Source organism: Pan troglodytes, chromosome 13, assembly GCF_028858775.2.
Source record: "Pan troglodytes isolate AG18354 chromosome 13, NHGRI_mPanTro3-v2.0_pri, whole genome shotgun sequence".
Lineage (NCBI taxonomy): Eukaryota > Metazoa > Chordata > Mammalia > Primates > Hominidae > Pan > Pan troglodytes.
In genome coordinates this window covers 133,589,874-133,613,125 of record NC_072411.2, presented here as the reverse complement: position 1 = coordinate 133,613,125, position 23,252 = coordinate 133,589,874, and the positions used below count along the sequence as shown (strand labels likewise).

General features: G+C 49.4%; 1 protein-coding gene across 12 annotated transcripts in view; it reads right to left on the bottom strand.

The window, feature by feature from the left end:
- ARMC9 (armadillo repeat containing 9) overlaps nucleotides 1-23,252 on the bottom strand; it is a 172,353-nt gene that overhangs the window by 6,152 nt on the left and 142,949 nt on the right. For 8 of the 12 annotated variants that reach the window (XM_009444540.5, XM_016950685.4, XM_016950689.3 and 5 more), the window contains 2 exons: nucleotides 11,746-11,882; nucleotides 6,797-6,926 (listed from right to left, as the gene is read on the bottom strand). In XM_009444540.5, coding sequence (XP_009442815.3) covers nucleotides 6,797-6,926; nucleotides 11,746-11,882 — 267 coding nt within the window. The remainder of the gene's footprint in view (nucleotides 1-6,796; nucleotides 6,927-11,745; nucleotides 11,883-23,252) is intronic. The other 4 variants (XM_054680182.2, XM_016950688.4, XM_016950691.4 and 1 more) reach the window with 1 other exon arrangement.

Genomic DNA, 23,252 nt, shown 5'->3' with positions numbered 1-23,252 from the left:
ATAGGTATGAGCCACCGCGCCCGGCCAGTTAACTTATTTTAAATTGTAGTAAAATATCCATAATATTTACCATCTTTATCATTTTTAAGTGTAGCCCTGCCATATTTTAAGAAGGAACAACAGGAAACCTAGTAAAAACGACTCACATGAACAGCGGTACTATTCCCAGCACTGGTAAGGGCAGGGGTTAGTGCTGGGTTAGCCCTAGGACCATCGCATGGTCTTGGGGACAGGGCGGCCAGCACCAGCTAGCCTGGGAGGCAGCCCTCAAAGGCAGCCAGGGTCCCCCAGGGTTGGAGGAACTGGCAGTGCAATTCCAGGAGGGATAGCTGGCTTCCATATGGCGCCTTAAAGCCGGCAGGCAGCAAGGTCAAGTTGCAGGGTCAGGGTCAGCTGAGGCGAGTCAACAAGAAGCCCAAGGAGAGAAAGCCCGGGCGGCAGGGCCCAGGAATCCGTAACGTCCCACCCCAAGGATAACTGGAAGAGGACACCATCTTTTTGGAGAGCAATTTGCCACTGGGTATCAAAGCCCTTATGTGATGGTTATTAAAAATAATTTTTTAAAATTTGTTTTGTTGGCCGGGCGTGGTGGCTCACGCCTGTAATCCCAGCACTTCGGGAGGCCGAGGCGGGGGGATCACGAGGTCATGAGATCGAGACCATCCTGGCTAACATGGTGAAACCCCATCTCTACTAAAAATACAAAAAATTAGCCAGGCGTGGTGGCGGACGCCTGTAGTCCCAGCTACTCGGGAGGCTGAGGCAAGAGAATGGCGTGAACCCGGGAGGCAGAGGTTGCAGTGAGCCGAGATTGCGCCACTGCACTCGAGCCTGGGCGACAGAGCGAGACTCCGTCTCAAAAAAAAAAATTTGTTTTGTTTTGTTTTGTTTTGAGACAGAGTCTCGCTCTGTCACCAGGCTCGAGTGCAGTGGCATGATCTTGGGTCACTGCAACCTCCGCCTCATGGGTTCAAGCAATTCTGCCTCAGCCTCCCGAGTAGCTGGGACTACAGGCACCCGCCACCATGCCCGGCTAATTTTTGTATTTTTAGTAGAGACGGGTTTTCACCATGTTGGCCAGGATGGTCTCGATCTCCTGACCTCGTGATCCACCCACCTCGGCCTCCCAAAGTGCTGGGATTACAGGCGTGAGCCACCGCAGCTGGCCCAATTTTTAAAATTTTATTATTTTTTTAGAGGTGGGGTTTTGCTAATGTTGCCCAGGCTGGCCTCACACTCCTGGCCTCAAGAGATCCTCCCATCTTGGCCTCCCACAGTGCCAGGATTATAGGCATAAGCCACCGTGCCTGGCCCGTAATGGTTATTTTTATGTGTCAATTTGGCTGGGCCATGGTGCCCAGATATTCAGTCAAATATTATTCTAGACGTTTCTGTGAAGTTCTTTTTTGGACAAGACGAACATTTAAATCAGTGGACTCTGAGTGAGGCAGATCACCCTCCATAACATGAGTGCCCCCATCCAGTCAGCTGAAGGCCATAATAGAAAAAGACTGATATTCCCTGAGCAAGAAGGGGTTCTGCCAACTGATGGCCTTTGGACTTGAACTGCAACTCTCCCCTGACTCTCCAGCCTGCTGGTCTACCCAATCAGATTTTTGCACTTGCCAAGCCTCTCCAATCACATGAGCCAATTCCCTAAAATCAGCCTCTCTGTTTCCCTGGAGAGTCCTAACTAATACACCTTAAGCCTGTCCCCCTCTCCCTAGGACATGACTGTGAGGGGTGGGAATGAGCCTCCTCAGACCGGGGCTACCTCTGGCTGGCCCCTCCCACTGGCACTGGAGAAAATAGCTGAGGCAGGAGAATAGCTTGAACCCAGGAGGCAGAGGTTGCAGTGAGCCAAGATCGTGCCACTGCACTCCAGCCTGGGTGACAGAGCGAGACTGTGTCTCAAAAAAAAAGAAAAAGAAATGACACATGAAGCCCCAGGAGGCCGAGGAGCTTGAGACGTGTAGCCAAATGTGTGCCCATGGCACGGGAGCTGTGTGTGCAGCTGGTTCCTATCTGCTGTGTGTGCGGCTGGTTCCTATCTGCCTTTATCTGGTGTATTCTGTTCTGGCCCGTTTCCCCACCTCTGCCCCTTTCTGGGTTTTCTTATAATCCAGATGAAATGTGCGCAGCAATAACTGAGAGCCGGTTATGAACCCTCTGGGCAGAGTCGCCTAGGGGCCCTGAATGCTTTTCTTTGGGCTTAATGCAAACAGAAGGGACACAGGATCCTCTGCTGGGTGATGCTTAGCAGCCGGATTATGACTCAGCAGCACTGCAAACACAGGGAAAGATTCAGCATCTCCTGAGGCATTTTATGGCTCTTCCCTCCCAACACAATGTTCCTATTGATACGCTGAGATCATATAAGGGCCAGGCTGCTCTAATAAACAATCACCTACCTTGCAGAGCACCTCCCAACTTTCCCGTATATCACCCTTTACATTTTTTCCAGGACTCAGTCCCATGCGTTTCTGCGGCACATGACTTCCCCTATGTCATAGGTGACTGCCGTCCTGGACTTCCTTTCCACATGGTTTCTCTGCTCTGCCCTAATCTGGCCTCATCTCAGGCCACACCAGTGCCATTTCCTGGCCCTGGCTCCTGGCTGCCTCCAGGCTGCTGAGCTCACCATGCTGGGAGGATGGAGGGCCCTGAGGCCACCGGGGGCTCAGCTGACACTTACCAACAGCCGTCCACCCCACCTCCCACTGCATCCTTCCTAGAGCAGCTGGAGCATCCAATGATAGGGGCCCAGCCTCCTAGGTCAACACAGGCACTGCCTGAAGCAGCCCCCAAGGTGGTCAGGGTGCCTCACGGGGTGGACTCTGCCAGGCCAAGGGGCAGCTCCCTGATGCTCTGCCGAGGGCCACTTTCTTTCTTTCTTTTTTTTTTTGAAACGAAATCTCGCCCTGTTGTCCAGGCTGGAGGGCAATGGTGTGATCTTGGCTCACTGCAACCTCCACCTCCTGGGTTCAAATGATTCTCCTGCCTCAGCTTCCCGAGTAGCTGGGATTACAGGCATGCACCACCATGCCCGGCTAATTTTTGTATTTTTAGTAGAGACAGGGTTTCACCATGTTGGTCAGGCTGGTCTCAAACTCCTGGACCTCAGGTGATCCGCCCGCCTCGGCCTCCCAAAGTGCTGGGATTCCAGGCATGAGCATGTGTTGTTTCTTTAGCTGGATGCATGAATGTGCCATTGGGAGCTGCTGTCCATCCTCAGGGACAAACGTGAGGGGAAAGGCATACATGTAGACATATGTACAATCTCTTCTCATTTTAAAAAAGTCACAGCACTTGCAAAAGAATCACTTCTCATCTGTGGCAGGACAAGATCTTTGACATTTGCTTCTGATCCTGTCCTGGGCCTGGGTGCGAGGAGCTCCTCAGACAGAGCCACCTCCCTCACCTGTCCTCAGGCCACGTGGAGGTGAACTTCCAGGCACAAGCACCCCACACCTGGCTGGGGCTGCTCTTCTGGAGTGGCAGGGCCATGCTGAGAAGGACTGACAGGTGACAGTCAAGGCAGCCCTGCCATCACCTTCCTGCACATTCCAGGGTGCAACTCAGCCTCTGTGGTCTGGACTGACATACTTCTTGGGATGCACTTTGGCTCTTCGCAGGATAAATGCATTTGTTTCTTAATAAATACATCTTTAAAGCTGGTCAACATTAGTTTTCTCCTGCTACTTAATCTAAGGAGTCTAAGAAGCTGACAAAGGAAAAGGAACATTTCACCATGGGGGTTGGGGGAAGGCACCATGATTGTAGGGTCTGGGCTTTTTTTTTTTTTTTTTGAGATGGAGTCTTACTCTGTCATCCAGGCTGGAGTGCAGTGGTGTGATCTCGGCTCACTGCAACCTCTGCTTCCCAGTTCAAGCGACTCTCCTGCCTCAGCCTCCCAAGTAGCTGGGACTACAAGCACGTGCCACCACGCCCAGCAAATTTTTGTATTTTTAGTAGAGACGGGGTTTCTCCATGTTGGCCAGGATGATCTTGATCTCTTGACCTTGTTGTCCGCCCGCCTTGGCCTCCCAAAGTGCTGGGATTACAGGCGTGAGCCACTGCGCCAGGCAGGTCTAGACTTTTATTCCCCAGCCTCCGAGAAAGTAATTTTACAGCAAGACAGTTGCTGGAAGTCACTGGCACAGAGCTTGAGTGGCCATTATCCTTAAAACACCTGAAAGCCGGGCTAAGTAAACAGTGCCATCATTCAGTCTACCACTGACCCCAGACCTCTGCCCCAAGGGCTTCCTGCCCATCCACCAATTCTTCTTCTGGGTATGAGACCTCACCTGAAAGAGCAAGAGAACAGAGCTCGGGGAAGTTGAGGGGACAAACGTTCCCCACCAAAGCCACATAGAGAACCACTCTTTCTCCCTTTCTCCTACTTGTTCATCAACAAGTACTCTAACCACCTAGGCTAGGTGCAGAAGCACAGCACAGATGCCCTGCACTCCTGGCACTCTGTGCACACTCCTGCATGCCCTGCATTCCCTGCACTCCTTGCACACTCCCTGCAGCCCTGCACTTCCTGAATACCTTGCACACTGTGCACACTCCCTGCAGCCCTGCACTTCCTGAATACCTTGCACACTGTGCACACTCCCTGCAGCCCTGCATTTCCCGTATACCCAGCAGGCCCTGCACGCTCTCTGTGCCCTGCACACTGCGCTTGTCTCTGAGGCAGTGAGAGGCAGTGAGAGGCAGCCACATGACAACACAGTGGGGTCTCCGCCCCGTGGAGGGACTGTGGCTTCTGTGAGCCTGGCAGAAGGGCGTGACCCGCACTTTGGGGTCAGGCAGGAGGAAGGGATGCTTCAGTGAGACCTGAATTGGGGCTGAAGTCAGCCTGACAAGAGATGGCCACTTGTGATTTAGAATATTACGGCATTCTAGATGAGGTATACCATATACATATGAGGTATATATATATCTCCCATCTAGAATGCCGCAATATTCTAGATGACGTTGCCAGTGAGGGAGGAAGGGGAAGATGGAACAACTTGTACTTCTCCCTCCTTCCATCCTCTTCTTCCTCACACTGAACCCCCAGGCTTAAAATAAGAGCTGGCTTCAGTGACTGACACCAAGGGGAGGGCACCTCTGGGTTGGACCCTGAGGGGTCTTTGTGCCCAATAGAATCTTGGGGGGCCAGCTAGGCAACCGTGCTTGATGTAATGAGGTCCCTCAGGGTCGGCTGCCTACCTACTGTGAAAACAGTTATTTCTGGGGAGAGAGGGCTGTCCCCAGTGGGGAGCCTCAGAAATGAACTCAGCATTTGCAGGAAGTAAAAAGAAGTGGCCTATACCGGAAGCGTAGGTTTGGCCTGGCTGAACCGCAGGGGAGGATCCAGTCTGGACTGGGGGCATGAGATAGCTCTAGCCCACTCCTCAGAGGTCTCTCATTTTGAGTCCCCATTTCAGGGGGATGCTGAGAGCCTGAGAACCCCTGGTCTGGCTGACAAGCTCCTCTTCAGCCACAGAAAGAGGGGAAGAGGCCCAGGTAGGGGAGGTAGGTCCCTGGGTCCCCAGGCAGGTTGGCAGTGGAACTGGAGGAGTCCAGAGGCTTGGCCCCTCCCCCAGTAATGCAGCCACCTTTGACCCCTGTGCTTCTTAAAGATAGCTGGGACTGCCCCCACCCTTCCCTAGCCCAGGTCCTGAAGTCCTTCCCATCCTTCCCACAGTTCCGATTTCGGCTTCTAGCCCATCCCACCCAAGGAAGCTCAGCACACTCATCTGCGCCCCCTTTCTCTTACATCCTCCTCCTGTCTGCCACTCCCCATTGATTTCTCTTCCTGCCTCTTTCTCTCTCCGATTTTCTCCACCAGTGGGTGCAGGTTCTGCTCAGTCTTCCTGCCTGTCCTCTCCTGGGGCCCCCAGAACTAAGCTGATCCTGCTCCAGCCCCATATTTTACCGCAGGAGGTTGGCTTCCTTCATGGCCAGGAGGAAGTGGTGAGGGGCAGCTGGCATGTCTGGTGGTCAGGGACAGGCAGGGTCTGAGACCCAGGCCAGGCCCCTCTCCCTGAGCAGGTTTCTCCAGATCCAAAAGAAAGAGCTGGCAAGATTGGAAAGGTCCTTTCTAGACCCTAAAGAACCCCTAATAACCCACAGGGCCAGTCTGTGCTCACGTGGCACAGTGGAAGAGAGGACACTTTTTTTTTTTTTTTCTTCTGCTCAGGGGTCCACTTTTTTCTTTTCTTTTTTTTAGTTTTTTGATTTTTTTTTTTTTTGAGACAGGGTCTCACTATGTTGCCCAGGCTAGTTTCAAACTCCTGGGCTCAAGCAATCCTCCTGCCTCAGCCTCCCAAAGTGTTGGGATTACAGGCGTGCGCCACCACGCCCCAGCCTGGAGGCCCAGTTTCTGTTTCAGGAAGTGACCTCTGAGCCAAACCATTTACTCACCTCCTTCTCCATCTTTCTGCCCTACAGCCCACTTCCTCCAAATGCAAAAAGCTGACAGGACACTGTCCCTAAGTCACCCCATCACCCAGCCCCGGACAAGTCCGCCTGGCAGTTTTGAAAACTAGTCCCATGGGCATGCTTCTGAGTGCCGTGTCCTTCCCGTCTGACTGATGGCTCTCAGGCAGCACAGCCCTCCGAGGTGGTCAGGAGTGGCGGCTGCACTCCGCTGGGAATCTTGACACTGCTCCTTAGCCTCCCCTGTCAGAGGCTGGGCCTCAGAGGAGCCTTCCAGGTCTCCTGGGTGCTCTGCATCCGGTGTGGGGCGCCCACTCCCAGAGCTCCGAGAGTCAGGTTCGAGGCCTTGTGATATCCCCCTTACCTGGTGGTCACTCCACTGCCTGGGTCCTGGGGCACCTCCCTTGGCTGGCGGGGGGTCCCCGTGGGGGCTGGGCGAGGCTCTTCCTGGCGTCCTCTTGGGAGCCACTCTCCTGGCTTGGCGATGATGGCTGCTGGGGAGGAGGAGAGAAAGTTCAGTCCACATCTGCTCTGGAGCCCCTCTAAGGATGCCCTCTCCTGGGCTGGGTTGGAAAGCCAAGAAAAGCACGCACCCCAGGCCAGGCCCTGCGGGCTCCCTGGCGCCTGTGGCTTGGGATACTTGTTTACTCGTGCAGCCCGGGAACTTGCCAGGTAGCGGGGGATGGCAGGCACACTGCTGGCGGTGACAGGCACAGCCCAGGGAGGTTCAGATCACCCTGGCCGCTCAGCCTTCCTGGCACCCCTCAGCCTCTGGAAAGCCCTCAGAACAACGAATTGTCTCCCTGGGCCATGGCTAGGTGCCCCCAGACAGAATGTGGAGGCCCATTTGCTTATCTGAAACTCAAATGTAACTGGGTGGTGTGTAGTTTAATTTGCTAAAACCAACAACCTGAGAGGTAGGGTGCTCCTCACCGAGCAGCCCAAGGCTCCCTAATGCTGAACCCCTCGGTACACCCAGGGTGGCCAGGAAGTGCCCTCCCAGTGACTTGTGCTGTAGCTGATGCCCACCCAGAACCAGGCCACCCAGGACATGCAGGAGCCCTTCACGGGGAAGCAGACGGAGAATCCCAGATAGCATCATAGCATACGGAGGGCTCCCCAAGGGCCTGGGAACAGATGTTCCTGCATCTCAGATGCCACGCACCCCTTCCCCCACCCCGCCTCTCCTCTTCTCCTACAGCTGAAGGGGTCCATGTCACTGCTGCAGCGACACTGTGACAGAGGCTGCATCCGTGACTCCCTTAGGCCAAGCTCCTCTCAGCTCTTTCATTTTAGCAGCTCCTCTGTGGCTTTGCAATGTGATCTGTTTAATCTTAAATATAAAGGGATCTTCCCTGCAGGTTTCCCTGTAGCAAGGGGCTTTGACTTCCAGATAATTCTCTTTTGACCCAAACGAGAATCTATTTCTGATACCAGAACCCAGCGGGTGGCACTGGGCGGTCTCCACCTGGATCTGGGTCTAGAAATAGAGCTTCAGGACAGGAGGCACATGCTCAGTGTGCTTAGAATAAGGCCAGGAGAAAAAGCGTAGGTGTACAAGAGAATACTTGAGTGAAGTCACACCGAATTGCTGGGCTACACGCAGGGGAACCCCATTACAACGTGTGGAGTCACAAAGCTGTGCCCACGCCAGGCAAGTCCTCTAGGACCAGGACCAGGAGCTTCCCAGGGGGTGTGAGCGTAGGGGACGGGGTGGTCATAAAAAAGGAGGAACTGAGCTGGAGCGTCCCAAGACCATGAGGTGGTCTTGGTTCAGCTGTCCCCTTCTCCTCTCCTACTTCCTCCAGCACAGGCCACACTGAAGACTTTCAGAGGTCCCACCAAGAACAAGAGACCAGCTGAGCACGGTGGCTCACGCCTGTAATCCCACCACTTTGGGAGGCTGGGGCAGGCAGATCACTTGAGGCCAGGAGTTTGAGACCAGCCTGGCCAACATGGTAAAACCCTGTCTCTACTAAAAATACAAAAATTAGCCGGGTATGGTAACACATGCCTGTAATCCCAGCTACTCAGGAGGCTGAGGCAGGGGAATCACTTGAACCCCGGGAGGCGGAGTTTGCAGTGAGCCAAGATCGCACCACTGCACTCCAGCCTGGGTGAGAGAGTGAGACTCCATCTCAAAAAAAAAAAAAAAAAAAAAAAAAGAACAGGAGACCCCCCTAACTAAGACAGCCAGGAGCTAGGAGATGGGGCAGCCATGGGTGTGCACCGGGGGCTTCCTGGGACAGTAGTATCTCTTGCCTGCTGGTCCATTTCAGACAGGGCTGGGCATTTTAACTCCCAGGGCTATGAAGTCCCAAGGCATGTGATTTTGATATTGAAGATAGTCCTGGTTGGTGGGGAAATGAGAATAGCTTTCCTCAGGCCAATGTTCTGCAAAATGCTAAGCCATATTATTGGCCTTTTCCCTTGGGAACTATTTCCTGTTGGCATTTGGGGCTGTCTTTTGCCTAGAATGTACTTTCTGGGCCTGCACTCAACCGATCAAGCACTTTGAGGGTCCAACAGGTTCCTCCTCATGAGTTTTCCCTGAGGTGCTGACTGAACGCAAAGCGCAAAGGCTCTTCCTCAAGAAACTCAGCGTGAAGGTGGGGGTTTCCACGGGGTCTCTGGGTGGGGCGTTAGTTCCCAGCACAGGCCAGACTCAGCAGCGAGCTGTGTGCAAGGAGACCTGTGGGGAGCACTGCCTGGGGCCAGGATGGGCCTGGGGCAAGGTGAGTGAGAGAAGGGAAGTGGAGAGGGCCCCATGCCTGTAATCCCAGCACTTTGGGAGGCCGAGGCGGGAGGATCGCTTGAGCCCAAGGGTTCAAGACCAGCCTGGGCAGCACAGAGAAACACCTCTCTCTACAATCAATCAATCAATCAATCAATCAATCAATTGAAGTGGAGGGGAGGGATGGAGAAGCAGGACTGTCTGGAGGAAGTCAGAGCAAGCTCCTGAGCAGGGAAGGAATGAAGCAGAAGGCAACATGGCTCAGGGGTGCCCATGCCCAGCCCAGCACTGCCCACTCCCTGCTGTCCCTGCTGCTCATCCCCCTCCCCCTCATTCATCCCCTGGCTTAATGGACTTAACCGCAGTCCCCCTATCTGCAAAGCCCAGATGGAGCACAGAAGCAGAGGGCTGTTTGCCATCCATCCCTTAGACAGAGGCAGGTGACAGGACAGGGAGAGGGGCAGGGAGGCCAACTGGGGAGACGCAACAGGCCGTGGGCAGGCCTGTCTGAAAGAAGGTCAGAATGGAATCTACTCCAGGCGTGGCAAAGGCTTACTCATGACCCAGAGGAAACTGCACCTGGGGCTTGGTTTTTCCAAAGGAAGAACTTTTTGTCAAGTAAAAGGATTTTAAAGGAGACTAAGAGGGCCAGGCATGATGGCTCACGCCTGTAATCCCAGTGCTTTGGGAGGCTCAGGCAGGAGGATTACTTGAGACTAGGAGTTCAAGACCAGCCTAGGCAACAGCAAACTTCGTCTTTACAAAAAATAGAAAACCACTTTGCCTGGTATGGTGGTGCATGTGTAGTGCCAGCTACTCAGGAAGCTGATGCGGGAGGATCGCTTAGGAATGTGAGGCTGCAGTGAGCTATGACTGGCCACTGCACTCCAGCCTGGGGGACAGAGTGAGACCTTGTTTCAAAATAAAATAAAATAAAGTAAAATAAAATAAAAGGAGGACTAGGGGTGTTGGCCTGAGGCTCAGAGCGGGCCTGGCAGGGCCAGGGAGGGCAGTGACTATTCCTGGTCTCTGGCAGGTGGAGAAGGGCAGGGCTGCGCGGGTCTGTGTCCTGGGTCCCAGCCAGGCTGAGCCAATAGGAGCAGGCTTAAGGAAGGGACACTCAGAACATGGTCTCAGCATTTGGGGCAGGTTAATGGGGGCACCGACAGCGGGATTTGGGAAAAGCACTGCTCTGCCTCCAGCCGGTCCATCTGGGGGCTGGTGGGCAGCTGCTGCCTCCCTAGGAAGAAGCACTGGCAACCGCCCGTGACCACCAAGGCTGAGTGTCCTGGTGGGTGCCCACCCTGTTCATGCAAGAACCCGGAATGTGCCTGGGCCCAGACTTTGTCAGGGCTAAAGTAAACTGTTCTTGAAAACAACAATAACATCAACATTGCGGCAGCTGCTCCTTGGCCATTTCCATCCGTGCCAACCTCAAGTGCCTCCGCCCTGCAGGTAACAGCATGACAGCTTCCCAAAGGCACGTCCAATCAGTGCAAAAATAAAGGGCCTCTCAGTGGTCATTTTGGTAAAGCAAGGATGTTACCGCTACGTTACCCTGAATGTACTGTGGAGCCTTTTAGGAAGTCCAGGCCTAAGAACTTGAAATGTTTTAACTCAATGGCATTCAGTCAAATTGGCAAAACTTTTTAGACGCCCCCTAAGACCTCCACCCTGGCAGCAGAAATCTCTGGATAAATTACTAAGCTGCTCACCTTTGGAGAGCATATTAATATTTACAGCTTTAGTAAAGCACATGTAAAATAACTGATGATCAACGCTGGCAAAACCTCTGAAACTGCTCATCACCAAGAGACCCAGGGGTTGCAAATAACCCAGCCATTGCTGACTCGTCACTGGCTACCGCTCTGCACCTGGGCCTGGAAGCGTCTGAATCCAATTGTGAGCAGATGCAAGTTCTCAGATGTTTCTCAGACAGGAATCCAACCCGTTCCTCTGTTGTTTTTCCTACTCAAATGGAAATTAGAGTCTTATCTGAACTGCTCATAATCCTTTTAATTTCCTTTCAAAAATTAAAAAAAAAATACTTTGTACATTTCTGATTCAAAGTATATATATTTTTTCTGGCATCTAAAAAATACTTTTATCTCCCATCAGCCTCTGGTTAACTCAGCTGGAAGTTTCAAAGGCGTTTGGATCCCAGAGTTGTTTGTGCTCTTAGTTGCACATTTCTGCCTCCGTCCAGCCTTCCAGCAGGCGGCTGGCCTCCTCTGCACCAGAATCTGAGCTATCAGAATCAGGGTCACAGATCAACATCAGCCCGGGATTCCTCCTCCGAAGTTTCACATTAAAGCCGGCTTTCACCAGTCAGAAATCTTGCCCCAGGAGCTCCCAGACGGGACAATAGGCAGTGCTCTGAGAAGGGGACGCAGAGGACCAGCCCAGCATGGGTCTGGCTGTGGGCTGGGAATCCTGTGAGCCTCTGTGACACGGGGCTGTTGCTGAGACCAGAGGGCTTCCCAGGAGCAGACGTGCGTCTGCCACTCCTGCTGCTGTTTTGCGTAGGTTCTAGACATCACAATCCCAGAACTGACCCAGTGTGCTGCCCACGTTCTTACATGAAGAGGAGACGCAGGACTCCGGGGTGCTGGGCTTGCCCTCCCTGTAGACAGCCTCGTGAGCGGTTGGCAGGGCCTGCGGGTGGCCGTTTCTGGCGTGCTGGGCTGTCTGGGGAGGTGTGTGTTGGTCTTCCACCCTGGAGAAAAACATGAAAAACGGCAGTAAGTATAGCCAGCCAGGAGATTCGGACTGCTGACTGCAGCATCACAAATACAGGAGGGGGCGGTGCCTCAAAGTCTTGTTAAACCATCATTAGCATATCAGACCTTTTAAAGGGTCTTGGCAGGAGCCAGGAGGCTGACCCTCTGAGGCAGTAGCCTCCCCTTGCTCCTGTTAGCCCCCTTCTGTATTCACAGTGATACATGGCGTGGTGTATTCCTAACACACAATTACGTGTTACGACCCTGGGTGACATGGGACCATGACATTTCAAGCAAACAACGTAAGGCACGGATCTGCTGGTTTCTCCAAGGATGAAGCAGATGAATGAAGGGATGAATCCAACCAGAGAAGACATAACATGTCATGTCAGCCGTGGCAAGTGTTGGCCAAGAACGAGACTGCAGAACTTTCTTCTTTTTTTCTTAGAGACAGGGTCTCACTCTGTCGCCCAGGCTGGAGTGCCATGGTGCAACCACAGCTCACTGTAGCCTTGACCTCCCAGGCTCAAGTGATCCTCCCATCTCAGCCTCCGGAGTAGCTGGGACTACAGATGGGCACCTCCACACTCAACTGATTTTTTTATTTTTTGTAGAGACAAGGTCTCTCCATGTTGCCAGGACTGGTCTCGAACTCCTGGGCTCAAGCAATCCTCTCACCTTGGCCTCCCAAAGTGCTGGGATTACAGGTGTGAGCCACTGTGACTGGCCTAGAACTTACTTTCTTGTAACACTACCTAAAGGATGTGTGCAGAACAGCTCCTTTGCAGTGCCTCATGTTGGCACCCAAGCTGGGGGAGACACCTTCGCCCAGCAGACAAGTGCTGAGAGCTTCATTGCACCAGATCCAGCCAGTTGCGAGGGCCAGCTGGCTGGGACAGCCTCATTGGGTCAACCTTGATCACAGATCCCCGAGGAAGGCCCTGCAGTTATCTGTAAGGCAACGGAGCCCTCGCTCCCCCTTCAACAAGGAGATATGGGCCACCTACTCCAACAAGGGCTCAGTGGGGAACACACGACAAGCTCATGCCTGCCTAGGGCTGGACCCTGCAAATGGTTGTTTTTGAATGTCAATTTCATATGTCTGGCTAGGCGTGGCGGCTCATGCCTGTAATCCCAGCACTTTGGGAGGCCAAGGCGGGCAGATCACTTGAGGTCAGGAGTTTGAGACCAGCTTGGCCAACATGGTGAAACCCCGTCTCTACTAAAAATATAAAAATTAGTGGGACGTGGTGATGTATGCCTGTAGTCCCAGCTACTCAAGAGGCTGAGGCAGGAGAATCGCTTGACCCAGGGAGGCGGAGGTTGTAGTGAGCCAAGATTGCACCATTGCACTCCAGCCTGGGCAACAGAGTGAGACTCTGTCTCAAAAAAAAAAAAAAAAAAAAAAAAAAATTCACATGGCTCAACCCAAAGTCAAAGATAAGGAGACATGTAACCAGCCTGAGGGGGGCAGGAAAGTCTTCCCGAGGTGGGCAATCAGTCTTTTTTTTTTTTTCTTTAAATGGAGATGAGGTCTGTGTTGACTTGGCTGGTTTTGAACTGAGCTCAAGTGATCCTACCACCTTGGCCTCCCAAAGTCCTAGGATTACAGGCGTGAGCCACCACACTCCTAGCCAACTCAGTTTTGAACTCTTTTCTGAGTTTTGAACTCAGTTCTGCCAGGTGCCAGAAGAGGGAAGGTTTTCCAGCAGAAGTAACACCATGAGCAAGGTGAAGAGGGGAAAAAAATCTATATATCTATATATGGGGTGGGTGTGTGTGTGTGTGTGTGTGTGTGTGTGTATATATATATGCTGCATTGTTACAGAAAGATTTAAAACATCACAAAATATGGATGTCCCCTACCTCCCTCTCCTGAAAAGACCTGTGCGACAGTAGTGTGGAGGGGGCAGGGTGTCCTGGGGGGCTCTGATGCTTGTGGCAGGGGTGTCAATTGAGAAGCAGTCTGTGAGGCCCGGATTTAAACTTGATCCCCAAGTAATGGAGAACCAAAGGAATGACATTCCCTGCTAGAAACATCATTCCATCCACAGTCGTGGAAGGTGGCCGGTGGCAGGGAACACTGTTAGGAGGAACTCCCTGAGCCGTGAAGGCCAGTGGTGGGCAGGACGGGGTGGGAGGAGTGTGCAAACCTGCTGGACTCTGGCTTGGCTGTTTGCGGGCACTCATGCCATGCCCTGAAGCAGGGGACTCAGATGGCAACTGTGTCGTTCTAGGAAATGCTGAATTGGGGTGCTGTAGGGACATCTGGGCTGAGTGTGGGTGTCATGAGTGAGTAGTGGAAACTAGGGAACAGGCAGGATGGAGTTAGGGCCTTCACTGGGGCCTCCAGGGAGGAAGGGGGTGAGAGGCCGAGGCCAGCACATGGAGACTGGGGTGGAATGACTCCTAGGAGGGGTCAGCAGCCGGCAACTGAAAGAGTGGGGACAATGTGCCCTGAGTGTCCTCCGGGGTTGGAAACTGGAAGGTCACCTGTGGTCTTGGCAGAAATACCCTCTGGAAGTCATCGCCTGGCCACGGAGGGCTGAATGGAGAGGAAGATGGGGCAGGGACACAGCCAGAGAGGGCCTGAGAGGGAGGAAGGCACAGCCCCAGAGCCTGTCAAGAGGCCCAAGGAAGGCAGCGGGAGGGGAGGATGAAGACAGAGCAAAGGATGTGTCCAGGGATTGCACAGAGATCGGGGAGACAGAAGGATCTGGAACCATCGAAGGGGGCAGGGTTGGGTGGGAAGAAAATGGCCAGGGAGGCGCAGCTGATGCTAGGCTGAGGTGGGGTGGGAGAGCCCCCATTGCATAAGGCAAATGTGTTTACCTGCAACCTTTTTTTCCTTGATTATAAAACCAGTAAGTGTTTTTCATGAAAAATTAGATAAATATATAGAATATATAAATGACCTGCACTCCCAATATCTAAGCACAACCACTTAACATTTGATTTTTTAAAAAATCTTTAAAAATATGCAAATATACACTTAAAAATTCTAGCTGGGGTTCACTCTAAATGGCCAGCATGCTATGTTCACAGCATTCCGTAATCTGCTTTTTCACTTAGCAATATATTGTGAGGCTCTTCCCATGTCATTCAATATTTTTCTAAAACATCATCTTCCGTACTCTTTTGTGTGAATATATCATAATTTATATAACCAGCCTCCTATTTTGCGAATGTAATTTTTCTTTTTCTTTTTTTTGAGATGGAGTCTCACTCTGTTGCCTAGGCTAGAGTGCAGTGGCATGATCTCGGCTCACTGCAACCTCTGCCTCCTGGGTTCAGGTGATTCTCCTGCCTTAGCCTCCCAAATAGCTGGGACTACCGGCGCCTACCACCGTGCCTGGCTAATTTTTGTATTTTATTTATTTATTTATTTATTTTATTTTTGAGACCGAGTCTCGTTCTGTCGCCCAGGCTGGGGTGCAGTGGTGCGATCTCGGCTCACTGCAAGCTCTGCCTCCTGGGTTCACGCCATTCTCCTGCCTCAGCTGGGACTACCCGCCACTACGCCCAGCTAATTTGTTTTGTATTTTTAGTAGAGACCAGGTTTCATCGTGTTAGCCAGGATGGCTCGTTCTCTTGACCTTGTGATCCGCCCATCTCGGCCTCCCAAAGTGCTGGGATTACAGGCGTGAGCCATGGCGCCCGGCCAAATTTTTGTATTTTTAGTAGAGACGGGGATTCACCATCTTGGCCAGGCTGGTCTGGAACTCCTGACCTTGTGATCCACCTGCCTTGGCCTCCCAAACTGCTGGGATTACAGGTGTGAGCCCCCGCGCCCGGCCTGGGAATGTAATTTCTAATTTTATGAATAATATTGCAACAAATAACCTTTTGTGTGTATATATGGTTATCTATTTATCTATATCTATGTCTACCTACCTACCTATCTTCTATCCATCTATCTACCTACCTATCATCTATCTATCTATCTATCTATCCTGTGAACATCTGATTATTTCTCAGTATAAAATCCTAGCAGTGGGTGCGGTGGCTCACGCCTGTAATCCCAGCACTTTGGGAAGCCAAGGCGGGCGGATCACTTGAGGTCAGGAGTCCCAGATCAGCCTGGCCAACATGGTGAAAACCCGTCTCTACTAAAAATAAAATAAATAAAAAAATAAAATAAAATAAAATTAGCTGGGCGTGGTGGCAGGCGCCTGTAATCCCAGCTACTTGGGAGGCTGAGACAGGAGAAAGGAGAATCGCTTGAACCCAGGAGACCGAGGTTGCAAGAAGCTGAGATCGTACCATTGCACTCCAGCCTGGGCGACAGAGCAAGACTGTTAAAAAAAAAAAATCTTAGCAGTGGAATTACTGGCTCCAAAAGTACTAGTGGCTGGGCTGGGCATAGTGGCTCACACCTGTAATCCCAGCACTTTGGAAGGCTGAGGTAGGAGGATTGCTTGAACTCAGGAGTTCAAGACTAGGCAACATAGTGAGACCCTGTCTCCACAAAAAATTAAAAATTCAGCCAGATGTGGTGGCGCATGCCTGTGGTCCCAGCTGCTTGGGAGGCTGAGGTGGGAGGATGGTTTGAGCCCAGGAGGTCAAGCTGCAGTGAGCTGTGATTGTGCCGCTATACTCCAGCCGGGGTGACAGAGCGAGATGCTGTCTTAAAACAAAACCAAAAAAGTCCTGGTATTCTGAATGTGTGCAATACATACTGTCATTGTGTCCTCAAGAGGACTAAGATTCTAGATGTATCCACACTCCTGGCAACAGGATACCAGAGGGTGCTGGTGGTGAAGGGAGGGTCATCATTTTTTTTTTGTTTTAGTTACGAATATTTATGTACTTACTGGTTCACCAAGCATATAATAACTCCAAATCAGTAAAAACGAATGTCAGAAATGGCAGCATGGCTATATAAATTAGGGTATGTAAATATAATATAAATCATTAAATCATCTTTTACAGGATGTTCAACAATGCAAAAGAAAACAAACAAAAATCAAACTGCAAACAAACCATATATACATGTAGACACATACACAAACACTAAAAGTTTTCTTGTTTGCTAAAAATATAAGTAGGAAAAAACTACACTAAATGTAATACACTAAAATGATGATCATAATTCTCTCTGGTTGCTGGAATAAATAATTTTTATTTTCTTTATATTTACTTGTTCCATACATGTTTTGGACTACAAGTAACAAAAGTTCAACACCACTGGTTTAAACGGTAAGGGAAATGTAATATTCAACATAAACAGAATTCCAGAGGGAGCGAGTACAGGGTGGGGAATGCAAAGCTGAGTGACTTTGCTGCAGATCCAGGTTCTCTCTGCTGGGTTTCCCTGGCCTTCCTGGTGTGGTTTTGCTTTTGTTCTTAGAATTGTCACTTTGTGGCCGGGTGCAGTGGCTCACGCCTGTAATCCCAGCACTTTGGGAGACCGAGACAGGCGGATCACGAGGTCAGGAGATCGAGACCATCCTAACACAGTGAAACCCCGTCTCCACTAAAAATACAAAAAAATAGCCGGGCATGGTGGCGGGCGCCTGTAGTCCCAACTACTCGGGAGGCTGAGGCAGGAGAATGGCGTGAACTGGGAGATGGAGCTTGCAGTGAGCCGAGATTGTGCCACTGCACTCCAGCCTGGGTGACAGAGCGAGACTCTGTCTCAAAAAAAAAAAAAAAAAAAAAGAATTGTCACTTTGTGCAAATAGGATGGCTGCAGGACCTCCAAGCATAGCATCTCAAGCAACAGTCAAAGCCCAAAAGGGGAAAAGAAAGTACAGAGTTTCTCAAGCCCTTCATAAAAGTTGGAAAATCTTAGATCCCATGGCTGGAATGGATTGCATGCCCATTGAGATCATCATTGACAAGGGGAGTTAAATTTAAAAAACTGGGCTAAATTAAACACATCCAACCTCCAGGGCTGAGAAGGGTCCTGACCTTCCCTCAAGAACATGCCCACCATTGCCTTGAACATACGAAGTTTCTTTTTCTTTTTTTTTTTTTTTTGAGACAAGGGTCTCACTTTGTTGCCCAGGCTGGAGAGCAGTGGCACAATCACAGCTCACTGCAGCCACGACCTCTGGGACTGAAGCAATGCTCCTGCCTCAACCTCCCAAAGTGCTAGGATTGCAGGTGTGAGCCACCATGCCTGGCCTCAGGTTTCTCCTAGCAAGGAAATGTATCAAACAAGACCTAAAGAACTGGAGAGTCATCCTGTACTTGCACACAGGATGGTTGTCTTCATTTTCTACTGCTGTTCTAACAAAGTACCGTAATATTTTTGTTTTAATTTTCAATTTTTAAGGCCAGGCACAGTGGCTCGCACCTGTAATCCCAGCATTTTGGGAGGCTGAGGCAGGCGGATCGCCTGAGGTGAGGAGTTCAAGACCAGCCTGGCCAACATGGTGAAATCCCTTCTCTACAGAAAATTTAAAAATTAGCCAGGTGTGGTGGCGGGTGCCTGTAATCCCAGCTACTTGGGAGGCTGAGGCAGGAGAATCGCTTGAACCTGGGAGGCGGAGCTTGCAGTTGCCAAGCCTGTGCCACTGCACTCCAGCCTGGGCAACAGAGCAAGACTCCCCTCAATTTTTTTTTTTTTTAGATGTTTGTGGGTACAGTAGGTGTATATATGTATAGTATACGTGAATTGTTTTGATACAGGCATGCAATGTGTAAGAATCACATCATGGAGAATGGAGTACTCATCCCCTCAAGTATTCATCCTGTGTGTAAAAAAAATTCCAATCATACTCTTTTAGTTATTTTAAAATGTACAATTAAATTATTATTGACTATAGTCACTCTGTTGTGCTATCAAATACTAGGTCTTACTCATTTTTTTTTTTTAAGTTGGGGGTCTCACTCTGTTACCTAGGCTGGATTGCAGTGGTGTGATCTCAGCTCACTGCAACCTCTGTCTCCCAGGTTCAAGTGATTCTCCTGCCTCAGCCTCCCGAGGAGCTGGATTACAGGCACTCGCTACCGCACCTGGTTAATTTTTGTATTTTTAGTAGAGACAGGGTTTTACCACGTTGGCCAGGTTGGTCTCGAACTCCTGACCTTAAGTGATCTACCCGCCTTGGCCTCCCAAAGTGTTGAGATTACAGGCATGAGCCACCATGCCTGGCCCATTCTTTATGTGTTTTTTTGGCACCATTAACCTTCTCCAACTCCCCTAGCCACCACCCCCAACCAACCACCCTTCCCGGTCTCTAGTAACCATCCTTCTACTCTCTATCTCCATGAGCTCAATTGTTTAGATTGTTTAAGTAAGTGGGAATGTGTGATGTTTGACTTTCTGTGCCTGGCTTATTTCATGTAGCATAATGATCTCCAGTTCCATCCATGTTTTGCAAATGACTGGATCTCATTCTTTTGCACTGAATAGTACTCCATTTTGTATATGTACCACATTTTCTTTGTCCATTCATCTGCTGATGGACACTGAGGCTACTTCCAAATCTTGGCTCCTGTGAACGGTGCTGCAGCAAGCATGGGGTGCAGAGCTATCTTTGACACATGGACTTCCTTTCTGTTGGGTATATACCCAGCAGCGGGACTGCTGGATCATGTGGTAGCTCTATTTTTAGTTCTTCGAGGAATCTCCAAACTGTTCTCCATAGTGGCTGTACTAATTTACATTCTCACCAACAGTGTATGAGGGTTCCCTTTTCTCCACATTCTTGCCAGCATTTGTTATTGCCTGACTTTTGGAGATAAGCCGTTTTAACGGGGGTGAGAAGGTATCTCAGTGTAGTGTTGATTTGCATCTCTGATGATCAATGATGCTGAGCACCCTTTCATAAGCCTGTTTGTCATCTATGTGTCTTCTTTTGAGAAATGTCTATTCAAATCTTTTGCCCATTTTTTTAATCCAACTATTAGACTTTTTCCTATAGAGTTGTTTGAGCTCCTTTTTAATTCTGATTATTAATCCTTTGTCAGACGGGTAGTTTGCAAATATTTTCTCCCATTCTGTGGGCTGTCTCTTCACTTTGTTGATTGTTTCCTTTGCTATAGAAGCTTTTTAACTTGATGTGATCCCATTTGTTCATTTTTGCTTTGGTTGCCTGTGCTTGTCAGGTATTACTCAAGAAATGTTCGCCCAGAACAATGTCCTGGAGACATTCCCCAATGTTTTCCTGTAGTTGTTTCATAATTTGCAGTCTTACCACAAACTTAGTGACTGAAAACAACACAAACTTGTCTCACAATTATGGAGGTCAAGAGTTTACAGTGGGTCAACAGGGGTGCATTCTTTCTGGAGGCTCCAGGAGAGAATTTATTTCCTTGCCTTTTCCAGTTTCTAGAGGGTGTCTGCATTCCTCGGCTCATGGCCTTGCATCACTCAGACTTCTGACACAGTTGTCACACCTCCTTTTGTTTCTGACACTCCTGCTTCCCTTCAGTAAGGCCCCTTGTGATTACATTGGGCCCACCCAGATTATCCAGAATCATCCATCTCTAGATCCTTAACTTAATCACATCAGCAAAGTCCTTTTTGCCATGTAATGTCATTTAGTCACAGGTTGTGGGGATTAGGATGTGGACATCTTTGAGGGACCATTATTCTGTCTTAACATATAAAATTAATATGATGTAATGCTACACAGTGACTTAACATTGCAAAGATTTCAATCATCTCCAAAACATTACATAAATTTAATGTGATACTAATCAAAATCCTAAAAGGATTTTTTAAGGAAGTTGCCAGACTTATTTTTAAATGCTTACAGAAAAATAAAGGTCTCTACATAGTTAAATCAGCTCTGAAAGAGAAAGCCAAAGTCAGGCAGGGAGAGAGGATTTTTCTATGCAATATTTAGATATGCTAAGAATCTGTGCAATAAACACTGGTGTGGCAACAGGCAACTGGACAATGTGTCAAAATAGAGAGCTAGGGTGACTGGAGGGGATATAGAATTAAAGTGGCACCTTGAATCAGTGGAGAAATAATGAGCTGTTTATAGGTGGTGTAGAGAAGAGTAGCTCTCTACATGGAGAAAAATAAGCCAGGATGCCTATCTTACATCACATATAGTAGTCTCTTATCTGTAGAGGATGATGTCCAAGACCCCCAGCATTCAAACTTTGTAGAGGTGAGCTCGAGATGCAAAGGCAGAACTGCAAATCTTGCACATCAGCATCGTGTAGCCCATCTGGAGTACCCATGCGCTGGGGAGAGTGCCCACTGCATTCCATTGACCACCTCTTTCCCTACCACACAGCTTGGTCTGTGTGCTTCTGAGGGCAGGGAGTCACATCTTATTGATTTCTGCAACCCCAGCAATGAGAACACCATATGGCAGAGAAGTGATAAAAATGTTTGTTGAGGCCTGATAAGGGAAGCTGGTGACGGGGCGACTGCATCATTATAGTGGGAAGTTCCATGGTTTCAGGAAAATGAGCTGCCCTCATTACCTGGCAGCTTGCCACAGCCAAAGATCTTGATGGGGCCACCCCCACATATCAGAGGGGAGATAGATGTGCTCCCAGGCATGGAAAACATCCTCAAATTTCTCTACAAAGAAGAACACCTGACCCAAGAATTAACTGTGCCCACTGGTTAGCCCCACATTTATTAGATTCCCTATCCTTATCTCTGATTAAAATAGCCTTATGTCATTGTTGCCTCTCATGAAAGCAGGGTTTTAATTATTTTAAAAAATAATTGAAAAATACTTTTAAGACAATGATTCAGTGTCCTCTTTCCCATGTCAAGCCAAGAGGAATTTTATTAGTTCCTGTTGCTACTTCCATTTAAAAAGGTATTATATTTATCAACTAGATTTACTAGTAATTGGTAACTGGCCGTATTGCTGGATGAAAACCAAATGACCCAAAACCACTCAGATGTAAAGAACCTTTAGGGGACAATTAAGGAATACTATAATACTATATCCATATTATTACTGTCAAATTTCTTAGCTGTGATAGTGGGGTTATGTGCAAAAGTCTGCAATCTTCTCTCAGATAGTTCAGCAAAAAAATGTATATGCATGTAAATTATGTATCATACACACAGAAGGAGAGCAAGAGAGAGAGATAGGGCACACAAATGTTAACTGAAAGCTCTTCAGTGTAATTTTTTTTATTTTTATTTTTTGAGACGGAGTGTCGCTCTATCGCCCAGGCTGAGTGCTAGTGGCGAGATCTCAGCTCACTGCAAGCTCTGCCTCCTGGGTTCACGGCATTCTCCTGCCTCAGCCTCCCGAGTAGCTGGGACTACAGGTGCCTGCCACCATGCTGGGCTAATTTTTTGTATTTTTAGTAGAGATGGGGTTTCACCATGTTAGCCAGGATGGTCTCGATCTCCTGACTTTGTGATTTGCCTGCCTCAGCCTCCCGAACTGCTGGGATTACAGGTGTGAGCCACCACGCCCGGCCATCTTCAGTGTAATATTCTTTAACTTTTCTGTAGGTTAAAAACACTGATTGTAAGTTTAAGAGAGAAAAGGGCATGTACTAGTTTATATATCAGTAACTAAAAATAAACACCTAGAAATACAAGCATATCATACCTAATTATGAAATCAAACCAAACAGATCTCAGAGCACTCATCTATGGCACGGGCCCTGAAACATTTATAGGACAAATCCCAGATGGGCAACAGAACTCATCAAGGAGCTGGGTCTGTCTTGCCTGGTGTCCCTGGTGTCCGTGGCAGCACAGAGCTCCATGAGGGCAGGCATTTCTGAGTTTTGTTGCTCAATTCCGTTGCCTGGTTGTTCATTACAAAATTGCAATAGAGTAAGACTGGAAAAAATAAAGTGCCCAGTTTCAGGGGATAACTAAGTAAAACACGGTATATTCTTTTAAAAATTACATGGCCATTATTTTTTGAATGAATATATGGAGGTTTTTAGCCTGCTCTCTGTAATATTTTGCTGTAATATTCTCTCTAGACAGGAAAAGAGAGGCCACCCAGACCACAGAAGTGGCTTCTCTACCACCCACTGGACTGTCTGATCTGGGGCTCCCTAGCCCACAAGGGGTCTAGGCCCCCAGGGAGACCAGAGGCTCTACGTAACTAGACTAAAATTTCATTTCTATAAATGGGGTACGAGCAAGGCTATGGAAGATGAATAAGGCTCGGCAGCTAAAACAGCATCCAGTTGTTCCAAAAAGTCATCTAAAATAAATTGATTTCGAGTCTTAAACTGTAACATTCCAATCCCAACACAGGGCTTGGTGCTGCGACGAGAGGCCACAGAAAAGGCACGACAGGAGTCCTTCTGGAGAGAGCCCGATTCCTTTCAGGTCCCTTCTTTTGAAATTACTCTGGCCAACATTTGTCTTCTGAAGTGGCCCTGGAGATCCTGTAATCCAACCACTTCTCCTTCTGGAATAAAAAAATCCTGGGGGAAGGGAGAAGGACTCAACCTCTTTC